This window comes from Hyla sarda, chromosome 1, assembly GCF_029499605.1.
Source record: "Hyla sarda isolate aHylSar1 chromosome 1, aHylSar1.hap1, whole genome shotgun sequence".
In the NCBI taxonomy this organism is placed as follows: domain Eukaryota; kingdom Metazoa; phylum Chordata; class Amphibia; order Anura; family Hylidae; genus Hyla; species Hyla sarda.
Window position 1 is genome coordinate 435,672,101 of NC_079189.1, and position 18,110 is coordinate 435,690,210.

At 45.0% G+C, this 18,110-nt stretch overlaps 1 protein-coding gene across 4 annotated transcripts in view; it reads right to left on the reverse strand.

Moving 5' to 3' along the window:
- Window positions 1-5,283: 5,283 nt before the first annotated feature.
- Window positions 5,284-18,110, reverse strand: part of LOC130282734 (solute carrier family 2, facilitated glucose transporter member 9-like) — a 29,284-nt gene continuing 16,457 nt past the window's right edge. For all 4 annotated transcript variants that reach the window (XM_056531345.1, XM_056531330.1, XM_056531353.1 and 1 more), the window contains 6 exons: window positions 15,095-15,282; window positions 11,845-11,955; window positions 10,430-10,531; window positions 10,263-10,338; window positions 8,569-8,696; window positions 5,284-5,724 (listed from right to left, as the gene is read on the reverse strand). In XM_056531345.1, coding sequence (XP_056387320.1) covers window positions 5,539-5,724; window positions 8,569-8,696; window positions 10,263-10,338; window positions 10,430-10,531; window positions 11,845-11,955; window positions 15,095-15,282 — 791 coding nt within the window. In that variant the 3' untranslated portion in view covers window positions 5,284-5,538. The remainder of the gene's footprint in view (window positions 5,725-8,568; window positions 8,697-10,262; window positions 10,339-10,429; window positions 10,532-11,844; window positions 11,956-15,094; window positions 15,283-18,110) is intronic.

Here is an 18,110-nt window from a genome sequence, read left to right on the forward strand (position 1 = left end):
TCCCAAGACAAGTGCATGGAACCAATGAATGCAAAATAAAGACTCAACACTGTTACGCCGAGCGCTCCGGGTCCCTGCTCCTCCCCGGAGCGCTCGCGGCGTTCTCCTCTCTGCAGCGCCCCGGTCAGACCCGCTGACCGGGAGCGCTGCACTGACATTCACGATGCCCGCTCGCGAATCGCATCCCAAGCCACTTGCCCGTCCCAATCCCCGGCTGTCACGTTCTGGCGCGCGCGGCTCCGCTCTCTAGGGCACGCGTGCACCAGCTCTCTAAGATTTAAAGGGCCAGTGCACCAATGATTGGTGCCTGGCCCAATCAGTCTAATTAGCCTCCACCTGCTCCCTGCTCATATAACCTCACTTCCCCTTCACTGCTTTGCCGGATCTTGTTGCCTTGTGCCAGAGAAAGCGTTTAGTGTTTGTCCAAAGCCTGTGTTCCAGACCTTCTGCTGTTGCCCCTGACTACGACCCTTGCTGCCTGCCCTGACCTTCTGCTACGTCCGACCTTGCTCTTGCCTTGTCCTTTTGTACTGCGCCTGTCTCAGCAGTCAGAGAGGTTGAGCCGTTACCGGTGGATACGACCTGGTTGCTACCGCCACCGCAAGACCATCCCGCTTTGCGGCGGGCTCTGGTGAATACCAGTAGCAACTTAGAACCGGTCCACCGGTATGGTCCACGCCAATCCCTCTCTGACACAGAGGATCCACCTCCAGCCTGCCGAATCCTAACAAACACTTTGTAATCAGATGTCAAATAGTCAAAATTTTATTTAAAATCACAACATCACAAATGGCAAGCCCCAGACTTTAGACAAAGAGTCACCCTCCAGCACTCAGGCAAACCTCAAGGGAGCAATGTCTGGAGAGTTGCCTCTCCTGTGAGCTTAGAGGGTAATGCAAAATGGCAGCAATATCTGTCATCTTATATAGGACTAGGCGGGAGTAGCTGTTCCCCCTTACAGATCCAGGTCCACCTCTCAAGAAGGTAGACACCTGGCTAAAGGGGTTGTCTTAAAGGAAAACTGTCAGATATATTCTCCCGCACTATCCACAGGTACAGGTACTGACCCTGATTCCAACGAGCCCTACCTTACCCAGATCCGCGCGGCCGTTCGCCCGCAATTGTTGTTTTATTATTTGTGGAAATCTTGCTGTAACTGGCACGGGCGGGGCTTCTGCAGCTAACTGGCACTGACGTCAACGCCGCTTATGAATATTCATCCCCCTCCCTCCAGTTAGGAGCGGCAAAGAGAGGGAGAGCTGGAGGGAGGGGAGATGAATATTCATAAGCGGAGCTGACGTCAGTGCCAGTTAGCTGCAGAAGCCCCACCCATGCCAGTTACAGCAAGATTTCCACAACTAATAAAACTACAATTGCGGGCGAACGGCCAGGCAGATCCGGGAAAGGTAGGGCTTGTTGGAATCAGCGTTTCCAGCACTATCCATCAGTACCTGTGGATAGTGCGGGAGAAAATATCTGACAGTTTTCCTTTAAGCGGACGGCCCTTTTTACTCTGCTGAAACCTTCAAATTGCATCAAGGGTAAGGAAGAGTAAGGAGGTAAAGCTCAAGGTCTTCAGGGGCATCCAAGACGCCATTGATCAGGGCAGAGTGTTCATGCTTTAGTCTTCAGGAGTCATCAGTCATGGTTACTACATGTGCTTATCACTGAGATAGGATACCCACTAAATGCCACATAAAGTACCAATAATACATAGAAGAATACATAAACATGTTCAACCTATCATGTTAAACTTAATTCATTATGAATAGGTTACACGCACAGGCTATTGTAAATGTATTGTAAATACTGTCAAATAATATAATAGGGGGTTATATTGTAAGAAATGCCCTAATATATTTATTAAAGTAATATTCCTAACATATACACAATATGCAATAAATATGTGATCAGATCCCATATCATGGACACTTGGCCAGGGCAGTTTATTGAGAATTTTACAGATGTAGTGCACTCCTCATATCAAGAACCCAATGTTTCTATGTTTGGCCAAATATGTGAGTCTCAATGGCCCAGATTAATCAATCTGAGGACAAAAACCTGATTTGTCGGTAGCAACCAATCACAGCTCTGCTTTCATTTCATCAAATGACTCTGGTAAAATGGAAGCTGTGTTGTGATCTGTTGCCATGGGCTTTTGTCCTCAGACAGATTGATAAATCTGGGCGTGTATGCCATCACAGAGACCACTAATACACCATACCACCATACAGTGACGATATACACATCTAGTGTCCCTGCTCTACACAGGCTGTCTGCAGAATATTATCACGCTGAATTATATACAACATAATACATTAGTATTAGAAAGGCACAAGATGTTTTTTGTTAACAATGTGTGACAGGTCACAATTTTTTCCTCAGTACTGTCTGGTTCAGACAAAATTTATACATGAACCTAGCCTGGGACTAAAAGCAGCCCTGGCACTCAAATCCCGACAGCCTACGTCACATGCGTGCCTTACCCAGCTCCAGCAGTACCTTTGTCTTCTGTAAGTAGGGACAGGGAGTTTGGGCAAGCATCAGTCCGTGCTTCTCCCTACCCTGGAAGTGATACCTACATACAATAAAATCCCCGCCATGCCATATAAAAATAGTGTCACACATTACTCGCTGCAGGTTGGTGCCACCTGTCACTACTCTCTACTGTAAACTACACTATGAACACAACAATGAAAGTACAATAGGAAAAGAATGGTCAGGCTGACACTCTGTTCTCCCTCCTGCCAATGGATTCTTTGTATAGAAAGGCTGTGGCCTTATAGAGTTGGCCCTGTGTTCAGTTATTGCTGACAGTAGTTCCGCTGGTGACGGAATGCGTGGGGCTTTTGAGTGAGCACCTACCTGTGATATGTATTTGACTGCTACATTTGTTCCTCCAACTGTGTTCTGTATGTCTTCTAGTATCTCTGGTAGTTTTTTTCTAGTATGCACAGGCTTGGTGTGCTGTTGTTTATTGGGTGTTGGCTTTTTTCTTTTGGTTTTGGACATGGGACTAGTGCAGTGCTTCTCAATTATTTTCTGTCATGCCCCCCCCCCCCCCCCCCAGGAAGAAGAAAACGTTTTGCGCCCCCCGCGCGACTGTAAATAGTATCATTTGTCTATAAAATTGTTATAAGTACACCTCTGCATAACACTGTATCCTTATTAACATATATGAGGCTCTGTACACTGACAACAAGCAGAGCTCTGTACACTGACAACAAGCAGGGCTCTTTACATGGAGGACAAGCAGGGCTCTTTACATGGAGGACAAGCAGGGCCTGTACGAGAGAGAACAGGGCGGCGGGCGCACTGCACGGTGGCACAGTGAACTCCGACACGGTGGGCTGCTGCGCTTAGACGTGAGGTCACGTCACCCCGGTGACGTGACCTCACGTCTGAACGTAGCAGCGCGCCACGCCAGAGTTCAAAGCGCCTCTCCCAGGCAGCCACACTGACAACCCAGGGCCGTAAGTAAGATCCAGCTGTAGAGTTGCTAGGCAACCGACGCCGTGTGGGACACCACTTGCGAGTGAGTTGGATAATCCGAGCCCCCCTTTACGGAGGGGGTCAAACGAGCCCCCCTTTACGGAGCCTCGCGCCCCACTATTTGAGAAGCACTGGACTAGTGACACAATAGTCTGTGGAGTTTACAGGTCCCAGACACCCCATGATACTTCAGTACTTCTTACTTCATACTTCAGTGATGTGACATCCTAGGATCAGCCACAACCTATTGTTGCAACTGCACCCCCACTTGAAAAATTGAATTATGAGTAGTAAAGATGGGCCTTCTACATGTTATACCTGGCTCCCTTAAAGGGGTACTCCGGTGCTTACACATCTTATCCCCTATCCAAAGGATAGGGGATAAGATGCCTGATCGCGGGAGTCCCGCAGCTGGGGACGCCCGCGATCATGCACGTGGCGCCCTGTTTGTAATCAGTCCCCGGAGTGTGTTCGCTCCGGGTCTGATTAAGGTCGACCGCAGGGCCGGTGGCGTGTGACATCACACCTCCGCCCCCGTGTGACGTCATGCTCCGCCCCTCACACCCCCTCCCGTAGGCTTGCATTGAGGGGCGGAGTGTGACGTCACACGGGGGCGGGGGCGTGATGTCACACGCCGCCGGCTCTGCGGTCAACCATAATCAGACCCGGAGCGAACACGCTCCGGGGACTGATTACAAATGGGGTGCAGCGTGCATGATTGCGGGCGTCTCCAGCTGCGGGACTCCCGCGATCAGGCATCTTATCGTCTATCCTTTGGATAGGGGATAAGATGTGTAAGCACCGGAGTACCCCTTTAATAACAACAGGGTGGACACTATACACGATGTGCCCTGGGGGGAACTATGCCCTGGGGGAACTATGCCCTGGGGGAACTATGCGCTGGGTGTGCATTTACAAAGTGTGTCATTTGTAAGTATGTGACTTAGTCACTTATAAGTCACTTATAATTATTTGCACCTGTCTCTATAGGTAACCTTGTTTTAGATTCTGTTATTTCCAAAAGTATACATTGTCCTCCATGTTTGACAATGCGATTCAATGTACATCTTGTGCTTTGTATGTGATCCTTGAATGGCTGTTTAAGGTCTGGGTAGAGGGGCAGCAAGTCCATCCCGCTTTGCGGTGGGCTCTGGTGAAAACCCACGTCTCCTTAGACTCCACTCCCTGGTACTGTCCGAGTCATCTGCCACACAGGTCCAGCGGATCCACATCCACCGGTGTTCCTGTCTTCTGAAACTTGAGTGTTACACCTATTAATTACCGCCGACAGGCGAGAGTGGGGATAGGAGTGCTCCCCATGTGAATACAGGGGACTCCTCATTTTTATTTATTTTTTATGTCCGCTAGAAGTAAGGGTGTGTAGCGGTAATATGCTGCTGATACATAGGGCAGCACATTCAGATAACAGACCCACTTTGAACTTTTGTGCAGGAATGCTGAACGTGGTATAACTTGAGAAAAAAAAACAATAATAAATAAATAAACCAATTCCTCATATAGCATAGCATAGAATACCTGACAGATCTGTTTTAAGTGGAGGAAACGTAGGGAGCCATGTTTCCTGGTAAAAACAGAAAGTTGTAAAGGGAATCTGTTCACTCTATATAATGCTCAGAGTTACAGACATTGGCAGATAGCAGATAGAAAGATAAAACAAAATGTGTCTCGTAGCACTGATAACTATATAACTGTATCAGCAGTTATATAGGTGATTTTTAGGTGACAAATTTTCTTTAACTGCAAAGTTCATATTATAAGAAATCCCTTTATTTTCCAATTGATATATTAGGAGCATTACATATAGGATATCTATGAGTAAATAGTTTTATATGGCAATGAGATAATAACATGCTCAGTATCATCTGCAGAATGCAAGCAATGTATATGGGTGTATGTCACTTTACAACAGAAATTCTTCATTTACTTTATATTTTATTTTCAAAACATAAACAGTTTTAATATAGTGCCACATGTACATTGTCTGTACCCAGACAGAAATCCACTCCAAAAGTCCTTTATAGTTTATCATAGGGTCGTGGAAAACTCTATAGTTTGTTGTAACTTTTTATTTCTAAAATTCAGTTTGTTGAATTCAGTTATGATTTGCTGTATTGTCTTCCCCTTTGTCTCCGGAAGGAAGAAAAACAAAAATATTCCTGAGACCACAATATTGGTAAAAAAGACAAGGAAACAATAAGGGCCAAGAGCAGCCTGGAAATGAGAGAGAAAAAGTGAGAGCAATGAAGTGTGGATGTATAGTCAAAATTACCCAGTTATGCTGTTTTCACAGCCCATATGTCAAAAGGATTTCCTGTTGTATACAACAATGTGATACTTGTGATGAATTCAATATCTTAATACAGATCCTGCTACATTTAAAGGGGTACTCCACCCCTAGACATCTTATCCCCTATTCAAAGGATAGACATGACGTCATGACCACGGCCCGAACCCAAATTTGGAACAAAAAGTTCAGAATGCCGGGGTGGCGTCAGGAGATTGCAGGGGTTCCCAGTGGCGGGACCCCCGCAATCAGACATCTTATCCCCTATCCTTTGAATAGGAGATAAGATGTCTAGGGGCGAAGCACCCCTTTAACAACTTGGTTGTTGGATAACTGCAGTATTATTACTATGTATCATTGCTAATGCAAATTGTGAATGGCTGTGTGTTTCTTTTATATGATTTTTATGTTTACTAAGTATAATGCTGTATTATGCTACCACCTGCTGGTACAAGCTGGTAATGAGTTGGATTGCCACATTGCTACATAGAAATTACACTGCTCAAAAAAAAATAAAGGGAACACTTAAACAACACAATGTAACTCCAAGTCAATCACACTTCTGTGAAATCACACTGTCCACTCAGGAAGCAACACTGATTGACAATCAATTTCACATGCTGGAATAGACAATTTCACAAATGGAACAGACAACACGTGGAAATGATAGGCAATGAGCAAGACACCTCCCAATAAAGGAGTGGTTCTGCAGGTGGTGACCACAGACCACTTCTAAGTTCCTATGCTTTCTGGCTGATGTTTTGGTCACTTTAGAATGCTGACGGAGTCTACAACCCACACAAGTGGCTCAGGTAGTGCAGCTCATCCAGGATGGCACAACAATGCGAGCTGTGGCAAGAAGGGCAGAGCATGGTGACTCTACCAGGAGACAGGCCAGTACATCAAGAGACGTGGAGGAACAACCCAACAGCAGGACCACTACCTCCGCCTTTGTGCAAGGAGGAGCAGGAGGAGCACTGCCAGAGCCCTGCAAAATGACCTCCAGCAGGCCACAAATGTGCACGTGTCCACTCAAACTGTCAGAAACTGACTCCATGAGGGTGGTATGAGGGCCCGACGTCCACAAGTGGGGGTTTTGCTTACAGCCAAACAACGTGCAGGATGTTTGGCATTTGCCAGAGAACACCAAGATTGGCAAATTCGCCACCGGCGCCCTGTGCTCTTCACAGATGAAAGCAGGTTCACACTGAGCACATGTGACAGACATAACAGAGTCTGGAGACGCCGTGGAGAACCTTCTGCCTGCAACATCCTCCAGCATGACCAGTTTGGCGGTGGGTCAGGAATGGTGTGGGGTGGCATTTCTTTGGGGGGCCGCACAGCCCCCCATGTGCTTGCCAGAGGTAGCCTGACTGCCATTAGGTACTGAGATGAGATCCTCAGACCCCTTGTGAGACCATATGCTGGTGCGGTTGGCCCTGGGTTCCTCCTAGTGCAAGACAATGCTAGACCTCATGTGGCTGGAGTGTCAAAAGTTCCTGCAAGAGGAAGGCATGGATGCTATGGAACGGCCTGCCTGTTTCCCAGACTTGAATCCGATTGAGCACATCTGGGACATCATGCCTTGCACTATCCACCGACGCCACGTTGCATCACAGACTGTCCAGGAGTTGGCAGATGCTTTAGTCCAGGTCTAGGAGGACGTCCCTCAGTAGACCATCCGCCACCTCATCAGGAGCATGCCCAGGCGTTGTAGGGAGGTCATACGGGCACGTGGAGGCCACACACACAACTGAACCTCATTTTGACTTGTTTTAAAGGACATTACATCAAACTTGGATCAGCCTGTAGTGTGGTTTTCCACTTTGATTTTGAGTGTGACTCCATATCCAGACCTCCATGGGTTGATAAATTTGATTTTCATTGATAATTTTTGTGTGATTTTGTTGTCAGCACATTCAACTATGTAAAGACAAAAGTATTTCATACAATTAGTTCATTCATTCAGATCTAGGATCTGTTATCTTAATGTTCCCTTAATTTTTTTTGAGCAGTGTACATTGTACAACGTTCCGGTGAGTGCGAGAAGCCCAGTCACTTCTCTAAATGGAAATATTTTTTTGACCAGTCTAGAAGAGCCAATTGTATGATGTGATGAGCAGTGAGAAATGCCTTGTCTTCTATCCTTCTATTAGCTAGACCCCACTATCAGAACATTTAGGGTTACCACAGACACTCATGTGAAGAGCCTATAGATCCTAGAGTACTTCTAAAACCAGGGGAAATAAAGGAGGATATTTCTGAGAGAAAGAGTTTTTTTTTTAATGACTGAGATAAAGTTGCACAAGTATGTCATTGCAAGTCTAGAGCCTGGATGGGCTTAATGCTGGGCCTAGAGACATGTGACTACCATGTCATCCTGCAGTGGACATTGCAGCTCATTTATTAAAGTACTTTCATGTTATATGTATACTCACAGTGAGCCAACCAGTAAACAGTACCTAAGTGAACCTATTCAGGACTAGTACAAATCCCCACAGCATCTTTTAAATTTTGTATTCTCAAAATTCAATCCTAAATAGACAAGGATATAAATATATATCAATTTAAAGATAGTATTCATAATATTGGTTCCGATCTGCCTATACATTCTACGAAAAGGGTAATCTAAAATGTGTGAGCAGAGCGTCAGAAACTCAAAATGTATGCTTTTAAGTTAAGGCTTTCCAGAAATGTAGCGGGTTGTTGTCCTCTGCATTACATAAATACATACTGAAAATTACCGTAAATAGAGATCTGCTGTGACTTACCTCCACATATGGAAATACCATTGCTATCACATAGAGTCCAATCCAGTTGAGGCAACTAATGATCACAAACACTGAGGCACGGGAAGAGTGACTGCACATTTCACTAACTATTGCAACAGTTAATGTTCCTATGGATTAAATACAAGGGGACACTGTCATTAGAAATTGATTCACCATATCTGCATAAGTGCCTAAACAGCATGGATTCAATAATATAATGGTGTTTTAATAGCAAATTGAGAAAAAGCTTATTAATGACATTTTTACTCAGTTGCATTACAAACAGAAAATAAGAAATGTATGTATGTATCACACTTCATAAACATTTTTAAAACAGAATTTTACTGGTTTGTATAGATTAATTACAGTCTTCCTGGTGTCAGGGCCCAATACGTCAGATTGCCGCTCAGCCAATCACTTGCCGTGGCAGAACATCGCTGCAGTCAGTGATTGCTGAGCCCCAGCAGGTTGTATTGACCACATGGAACCTAAAGGGGAGCGCATCAGGGCCACAGCAGGACATCAGTGGCAAGGGGAGAGCGTCCGGAGGTAAGTAGATTTTTTTTTTTTTTTAATAATACTTAACAGAATGGTAATTTGCTAAAAAACAAACCTTATCCTGGAGTACTCCCTTAAATGTAACCATAAGCATTACGATTTATAATATGATGAGCATTCCAGTGTATGTTAATGTGGTGAGGGTGTGATGAGGGCAGATGGAATTACTCTAGGGGCAGATGGCATTAACTCCTTGTGTTTGTGATGCCAGGTCGTGGTTTATCATCTACACCACCCAAAGATATACCGCTGGATCCTAGGTTAGGCACAGGGGCAAATAATGACTCCGATGCCAAGTTATGGAACAACAGCAGCTTTACTGAGACAGACAGAAGGTATAGTCTGTACAGCTTGGCTAGGTCCACGGAGGTGATCATTGACTTCAGAGACCACAGGGCTTGCGGAAACTTATAGTGGACTTGGACAATTTGATGCAAGCCATGCTGACTTCAGACAGGTTGACTTGGACTGACTTGACTGAGGCTGACTATACCCCTTATGTAGCTTACTAGGTTTTGACTTGGACATGGGGGGTAGTGGACTTGTGGATCCGTGGCTGCGTGGTAGACTTTGGCCTCCTCTGAACTCCAGACACACACCTAGGACTTGACCTCACTGTAGTTCAGCAAAGACTCTAAGAGCGTGAGCTAGCTCCACCCAGGGCTTATATGGGGAGACTAGGAGGGGTCCCATAGGTCAGCCTGTTGGTCACATAGTCACTGGTACCTCCCTGGGTTACAATCACATGACACATTTCTTAAAGGCATAACATATTTTATATACAATACTCTATATAACAAGCATAGAAGCAGATATACAAAGGAACAGGTGCAGGGGGGCCCAGGGGTCACTGTATGGAGGCTGCCTGACAGGGCAGCAATGGTACAGGGGTGCAACTCCTGTACTGGGCCACCACATTAAATTGGAACCCTCCTTGGATAAACTGCATGCAAAAATTATTTTTAATTGGTTCTTGATGTCAGGGAGAAGTGGTCCCCTAGACCTCCTGGCCTACTGAATAAATCTCTGTAGACCAGTTTTAAATATTTGTGTGTACATGATAGACAACATTTGGCAGCATAGGCCCAATACTTCACTTTTTTTTTTTTGTTGTTTTTTACAAAAGCACTTAATACCTGGACCCATGCCATAGAAGAAGATGAACAAGAAAATAAACACAGCACTGCAATATGGGATCCAGTGAGTCCAGCCCTGGAGTGATGAGATAATATACTTAATTTTAGTGTCCTTCTACTAGTCAGGAGCAGTTTGAACTGACAGACATAAAGATATATTTTCTTGCCTGAAGTGATAGAGTAACTGTGAGACCAGCTAACATGGTAGCCATGAACCCATAACTCCCGAGCAGAATGACTTTTCTACCATAGTGCTCTGTCATTACACTCTGCAAATAGAAAACAAAATGTCTTTTACTAAATAGGAAAAAAATGATGTTGAAGTAAACACTGCATTGAAGCTAAAAATACAGGTTTCCAGTCTAAAACTAAGTAAAAACATTTCTAGATACTTACCTGTTAAACATTCAAAACCCACACAGAATATCAGAAATATGCCTACAAATTAACAGCACCTCTGAATTACTTCTAGGTTATACCTGAGGCAACCCAGAGAAAACTTCTCCTATAGCTCTATCGGAGAGCCGTTCGGCAATCTTTGGCTCTCCCATAGAGCTACATAGAGGGGGCATGGTGGCCCTCACTTCGGGGTCGTGACACGCCGCTGTGGAGGAGAGCCAGGGCTCCATACAGGAGATCGCAGGAGGCCCCAGGGCTCAGACCCTCCGTGATCTAAAACTTATCCTCTATCCTGCGGATAAGGGATAAGTTTTTGTCCATGATACTTCTTCTTTAATTTGCTGGAGGCACAGTCAATTGCAAGATAAATAACAAAGTGATGGCTAAAGTGAGGAGGCACCCTTTAAGAAAATGAAAGGAAAACTGTCAGCCTGTTCACCCACACTAAACCCAATATGCTGGGTTAGAGTGTGGGTGAACAGGAGTCCAATGAGGGGTCACTTATTTAAATATGTCCAGTAGGTCCAGAGATATGTCCCCCAGAATATCCTCTGCTAAATTCAGTGAATCGTGCGCAGGGGGCATGTGAATGTACTAGTCCTGGATATCTTCACTGAGGTGTGTTAACTGGTGGGCTCCAAACAGTTTTATGCTTAGTAAGCATGCTTACTGAAGTTGAGCTACAATGCCCACTGGTGGGGTACAGGTTCTTAAACAGTTCTGTGGTGTGGCAGCCATGAAATCTGTAGGCCCAGCTTGAAACCATGGAAAATCCTTCTATGAAGCTTTTGTATAAATGTTATTCTTTTACAACCGTGTACCCCATACCCAGGTGACTACCCAAACACACTATACTGATTAAATAATAACCTATGTCACTCCAAATATGGCATCCCACTATCTTTTTTTTTATATGTGTTTTAAACCTGTTTGTTACATCACAAATACTAACATTTAGTGACTCGCTCATTGTATTCACACGTTTCATTCATTTCGTGCAGTTTGTCGCCCTTAGCGACCAATCACAGCTCAGCTTTCATTTCTAAAGATAGCTTAATACATTTCCCCCACTGTGTGCATTGCTTTTAACTATGCAGTGGACCATAACAGTATGGGCTCTGTCACATTTCTGCAATATTGTCAGATTTTATAGTAATTGTAAAGTGGGTAAATAAATACTCACACACAGCATGACAGCCAAAAGCTCAAAACTTCCTATGCCTAGCGATATATAGGGGATTTTTTCCAGTGGCAAACCAGCAGTGAGAAAAACACTGTTTGCATAATAAAATATCTGAAAAACAGTTTAAAATGGGCACTGTTAGAATAAAAACTTTTTATTTGTTGTATAAATTGGCAAAAAAATTCCTTTTTTATATACTTCATAAAACAATTATCTCCTTTTTATAGAAATCATGGCTTTAAAAATACAAACAGAAAAAGAACTAGGAGTCCCCATGCCATCCAGAATGTAATCACATCTGGCTGCAGCATCATCTTTGCCCCATCTGAAGCACAGGCTGGGACAGTATTAGCAATCAAAGGATTACAATAAATAGTCCCCTAGACTTAAATAAATGTAAAAAGTCCATCCCCAGTAAAAAAAAATGAATCCCCCTCTGTTCCCATTTTACAAATAAAAAAATATAAAACATAATAAATACCGTATTTATCGGGGTATACCACGCACCGGCCTATAACACGCACCCTCATTTTACCAAGGATATTTGGGTAAAAAAAGTTTTTTTACCCAAATATCCATGGTAAAATGAGGGTGCGTGTGTGCGCGTGTATACCCCGATACACCCCCAGGAAAGGCAGGGGGAGAGAGGCCGTCGCTGCCCGCTTCTCTCCCCCTGCCTTTCCTGGGGTCTAGAGCCCTGCTGCCGGCCCTTCTCTACCCCTGGCTATCGGCGCCTCTGCCAGTTCTGTCCCCCTGACTATCGGTGCCGGCGCCGATAGCCAGGGGGAGAGAAGCGGCGCCGACAGCCAGGGGGAGAGAAGGGGCAGCGGCACCCATTGCCGGCGCCGCTGCCCCGTTGCCTCCCCCCATCCCCGATGGCATAATTACCTGGGTCGGGTCTGCGCTGCTGCAGGCCTCCGGCGCGCGTCCCCTGAGTCGTTGCCATGCACGGCGCACGGCGCCGTGCAGCGCATAGCAACGACGCCGGGGATGCACGCCGGAGGCCTGCAGCAGCGCGGACCCGACCCAGGTAATTATGCGACCGGGGATGGGGGGAGGCAACGGGGCAGCGGCACCGGCAATGGGTGCCGTTGCCCTTTCTCTCCCCCTGGCTGTCGGCGCCGCTTCTCTCCCCCTGGCTATTGGCGCCGGCAATGGGGCGCCGGCACCGATAGTCAGGGGGACAGAACTGGCAGAGGCGCCGATAGCCAGGGGTAGAGAAGGGCCGGCAGCAGGGCTCTAGACCCCAGGAAAGGCAGGGGGAGAGAAGCGGGCATCGACGGCCTCTCTCCCCCTGCCTTTCCTGGGGGTGTATCGGCGTATAACACGCACAAAATTTTGCCTAAAAAGTGCGTGTTATACGCCGATAAATACGGTAAGTCAACATATTTGGTATCGCCATGTGCAGAAATGTCTCAACTATTAAAATATAATGTTAATGATCCCGTATGTGAAGCCCAAAATTGCTGATTTTTGGTCACATCACATCCCAAAAAATAGGGATCCAAAAGTCACATAAACGCAAAAGTGGTACTAATAAAAACTTCTGATCATGGCGCAAACATTTTTCCCCATACAGCCCTGTATACTGAAAAATAAGAAAGTTATACTTATAATAAACATACTTCTATTGTTAAAAAAGTTAGATTTTTTTTTAAGTATTACAATAATAGAAAAGCATGTCACATGGGTATTATGTTAATATTATTCGCCCACAGAATAAAGAGAACATGTCAAAACAGAACATGTCAAAACAACCCCACCCCCCAAAGTTGTAAACTTGTGCTTCTCTTTACAATTTTCCACCATAAATAATGATAAGAATACATTTCTTATCATTTCCATTCGGATTAATTAACACACAGCAGATTTGTTTTAAAATGGTCCTATTCATGCAAAATAACCCCATTTAAATGAATTAAACTCTGCTGCGAGTGAACTATCCCTTAGAGTCCACTATTTCCAGCAGTTTTTTTAGATATATTGTGATCAGTTCTTATATACTCATTTTTCTCATAAAAATCAAAGTTAGATCATGACTGTCAAATAAAAAGACATTCAACAATAAAAATATACATTTATGACAGTATACATACAAAAAGCCATAGAAATCTTATATGAAAAAACTTTTGCCTGTTTTTATTAGGAACTGACAAAAACAATAGAGAGTTTATTATCAATTGTATGCTAGCTTTCTAGCAAATTTTTGTAAATGACTAATTTGCACAAAAATTTACAACTTCTGGGCAATTTTACAGCACATTTGACAGTTTTTAAAGGGTTACTCCAGGGAAGTGTGTGTATATATATATATATATATATATATATATATATATAAAAGCTCCAGGCCACCACACTACATGGATATGTTCCTGCCTGATATGCATGGCTCCTGTCGCCCCCACCCTCCTGCACTGAGCAGCAGAAAGAAGTTCAGTGTCTGATTGGTTAAGGCTGCGCACACCTGCCAGTTCTCAGCACTAATGAGAGCATGACTTATTAGCGCAGGGAAGAAACCACTGTGTCTCTCAGAAGGGTGGGACTTTTTTCAGAGAGGTCCGTTGTCACAACCTATTTACAGCCCAATTATTAGAGGATATAACAGAGTTCCCAAAAGGAGCTATGCAATGCCCAAAATGTAAAAAAAATATGCAATCAATGGAGGATAAATAAAAAAAAAACTGTTCCCACTCCTCTGGTGCAATCATGAGATGATACGCCAAGTACATGCTGCATATGACCACTGAAGCCAGATATTGGCTACAGCATCATGTGCTCAGTGGACAGGGATGTCATTGTAGAACTTCCCAAAAAAAAGAATCTGAAGTGGCAATGGCACTGGAGTGGTGGCACTAAAGGTGTCAGTACCAAAGGTGGCACCACAGGTGTCCTCCAGTTTTCTGCCTCTGAACATTTTTATAAGAAATCCAAAACCTCTTTAACACTTAAAGAAGTTATTCAGGAATAGAAAAACACGGCTAATTTATTTTACAAAAAAAGCACCACACCTGTCATTAGGACAGCTTTAGTCATTAGCATTAGTCATTAGGACAGTTTTTTTTTTTTTTTTTTTTTTAAAGAAATCAGCTCTGGATAACCCCTAATGTGTGTGACAGGTAAATGAATTATCCTTCGGTACTCTAACAGTATATTATTAAATATGAAAAGAAAGAACATTGAAGCATGGATACAATAGCTATGTCATCTGGACACTTTCTCAGCACCTTTATGTTGAAAGAAATGACTTAACTGCATTGACTCCAGACATCTGAAGAGTAAATGTAATAACAAGCACAATGTAGAGTTGCCATCGGAGGGATGGTTCTTTCACCAGCTCAATGATGCTCATGCTCTTATTTTCCTTACGCATCTCCTGTTGTGCCAAAATTTCATTTATCTCCACTTGATGGTCTCCAGGTCCCCAAATCCTGTGCATAGCTAGAATACCAGGAAAATTATTAGAGCCATAACATTGAGACCACTTGTCTAATATTGTGTCCCTCATCTAATACAGCTCTGATCCTCCAAGGCACAAACTTTATCTCTTAAGGCGTCCTATGGTATTTTGCATTAAGACATTAGCATTAGGTACTCTGCTCCTGTAATGCCCCATTCACATCCCATTTCAGGGCTTTCTCACTGGTATACCTTCTCCTTACTCCATGAGGCACTTTTGGCAGTGGAAAGAACACAAAATAGGTACTCTGATTAGTCTACAGCTACACAACCCCAAACCCCATACACAAAGCACTGCAAAATAAGATATACAAAAAAGACTGTTCCACTCACCTGCCCCCTTCCCTCAGCAGCAATATCTGTCTTTGGCACACTGGAATTGGCCAGAACATTGACCCGCCTCTGCGGAGCAGGCATTTCCTGTGTGTTGAACCAAAAGAAGGAAGCACTACTCAGTGGGACTGGGCACCATCAGGGCACCATCAGACACAGCCTAGGGATTGGGGCAAATGAGTATAACTTTTTATATTTTTATGCCAGTTTGAGCCCATACTACTCAATTTTGTGGTGCTGGACAAGCCCTTTAACCTTTTCAGCACTTTATACCACAGTAGACCACCTGTGGGATCAGACCATGGGGGCTAGCATTTACTCCTTGGGTGCATCAGTAAGCCTTGGGTATTCATGACCCTGTTACAGGCTCACCATTGTCCTTTCCCAGATCACTTTTGGAATGTACTAACCACTGCATGCTGGGAATACTCTGGAGTTGCTCTGACCCAGTTGTCTAATTATCAATCTGGCCTTGTCAATGTCACTCATCTCCTTACATTTGCCCATTTTTCCTGCTCCCAAATTATATTATATTATTATAAAAAAAACAATAAAAAAATATGCTCTTGAATCACCCAAGTACAAGACGAAGTGCAAATGTGTTACACTAAAAAAAAGTGCACAAAGGATGCGGTCTATCGCAAGCCCTTCTCCAAAAGGAGAGAAGCCCCCCCAACAAACCTTCCCCTCTGGGAGTAAAGGCACCTGTGAGGTTCCAGGTTCGATGTACCTTTTCGCAGAAGCTACTAAGGGACCACAAATGCTCCTGGCACCCTAGGCATTAGCCAAGGTATCTGCCCGCAGAGCCATTAACGGTCAGTACTCTGACCATGCACCAGTATCTGGGGTTTTTGCAGAGAGGTGCGGAACCTGATGGCCACACACACCTCCCTTAGAACACCAGGAGGGACACCCAGAAGGGCTACCACATACTGACAATCCTGTGTACAGCACAACATGCAAAAAGTGACACAGTGAACAAAAAAGAAATACATAGGTGAATGTGTGCAGGTTTACTGCTCGGACATCCTGCCGAATATATAAAAATTTCTTTGATCCTAGCCAGAAGGCCGGGAATGAAGAGGTGAGTGCCACAGGTGCAGAGATATGGTGCCAGTGCTTCCATTCAATGAGCCAGTGCACCTCGGGGTCACCACTCCCGAGGCACAAAAGTACCTCAACTCTAGACCCTCCCAGCCTCATGGCAAGACGTAGCAGAAGTTCATAAGGCACGCGGCAGAGAAGCAAGGTCAAGGCCACAAGAGCAGAAGATCTGGTACACGGCAAGGCAATACAAAGGAACGCTTTCTCTAGGGCACAAGGCAACAAAGATCTGGCAGAGAACTGAGGAGGGTGGAGGAATTTATCAACAAGACACAGGTGGTTACACTAATGAGCGTACTGGCCCTTTAAATCTTAAAGCTCCGGTGCGCGCACGCCCTAAGGGACCGGGACACATGCGCCGGAGCAGAGAGGTGGGAGCAGAGGCAGGAGAAATGCCCGGAGAGTGACGGACTGGGGCTCGCATGCGGGTGCGTCCCGCAGTGCGAGTCCCAGCCCCGTCGGCAGCAGAAGGTAAGGGGACCAATGCGCTCACAGCCAGCGTGTGAGGCCGGAGCGCATAGCGTAACAGTACCCCCCCCTTTGGTCTCCCCCTCCTTTTACAAGAGAGGAAACTCCTGAGAAGGTCACGGTCCAGGATATTCTCCTCAGGTTCCCAAGATCTCTCCTCAGGACCGTAACCCTCCCTGTCGACCAAAAAAAATTGTTTACCTCTCACAGTTTTTGCAGAAAGGATCTGCTTAACTTTGTAGACATCTGATGAGCCAGAGACAGGTGTTGGGGGAGGATTATTCTGAGAAAACCGGTTTACAACAAGAGGCTTGAGGAGAGAGACGTGGAAGGAATTGGGAATACGTAACGTAGCAGGTAGACGGAGTTTGCAGGAAACAGGATTGATCTTTTGTAGAATCTGGAAGGGACCAAGGTAGCGGGGACTGAGCTTGTAACAGGGGATCTTGAAGCTGATGTATTTGGATGAAAGCCACACCATGTCACCAGGAGAGAAGGACGGAGGAGGTCTTCTACCTTTATCCGCTTGGCCTTCATGCGTGAAGAAGCCTGGGACAATGACTGTTGGGTCTGTTGCCAGATGGCAACCGGAAAAGACTGGGAGAGGAAGAGGAGGACGGAGATGGAGTCCGTAGACAACAAAAAAGGGAGACGACCTCGTGGACTCGGAATCCTTAAGATTATATGAGAATTCAGCCCAGGGGAGAAGGTCGACCCAATCATCTTGGCGAGCTGAAACAAAATGCCGAAGATAAGTCTCAAATATTTGATTGACCCTTTCCACCTGGCTGTTGGACTGAGGGTGGTAGGCCGAGGAGAAGTCCAGATTGATGTCCAGATGGTTACAAAGGGCTCGCCAGAACTTAGAGACAAACTGCACACCTCGATCCGAAACAATATGTTGT